General features: G+C 54.3%; 1 protein-coding gene across 1 annotated transcript in view; it reads left to right on the forward strand.

The window, feature by feature from the left end:
• LOC119839432 overlaps positions 1-209 on the forward strand; it is a gene marked incomplete at its 3' end in the record, with an annotated part of 1,059 nt that extends 850 nt beyond the window's left edge. The window contains exon 2 of the mRNA XM_038365696.1: positions 12-209. Coding sequence (XP_038221624.1) covers positions 12-209 — 198 coding nt within the window. The remainder of the gene's footprint in view (positions 1-11) is intronic.
• Between the last annotated feature and the right edge of the window lie 23 nt (positions 210-232).

The raw sequence follows: 232 nt of genomic DNA on the forward strand, positions 1-232 counted from the left end.
TCGCGCCGAAGGAGTTGTAATTAGGCAAGCCCAAAAAGAATGTTTCGCTGAGGAAGTTAGGGCGCTCGCGAACGGCAAAGGTATTCCACGGCACAGTCGCGCGTACAAGTTGGATTTAGAGTTAGATGCGAATGGGTTACTGCGATTAAGTGGACGCATAGAAGCAGCCGTCGTACCAAAGGAAAGGAAGCGGCCGTTGCTGCTCGACGGCAGACACCCACTCACGCGCCTC

Source organism: Zerene cesonia, unplaced genomic scaffold (genome assembly GCF_012273895.1).
Source record: "Zerene cesonia ecotype Mississippi unplaced genomic scaffold, Zerene_cesonia_1.1 Zces_u213, whole genome shotgun sequence".
NCBI classification, from domain to species: domain Eukaryota; kingdom Metazoa; phylum Arthropoda; class Insecta; order Lepidoptera; family Pieridae; genus Zerene; species Zerene cesonia.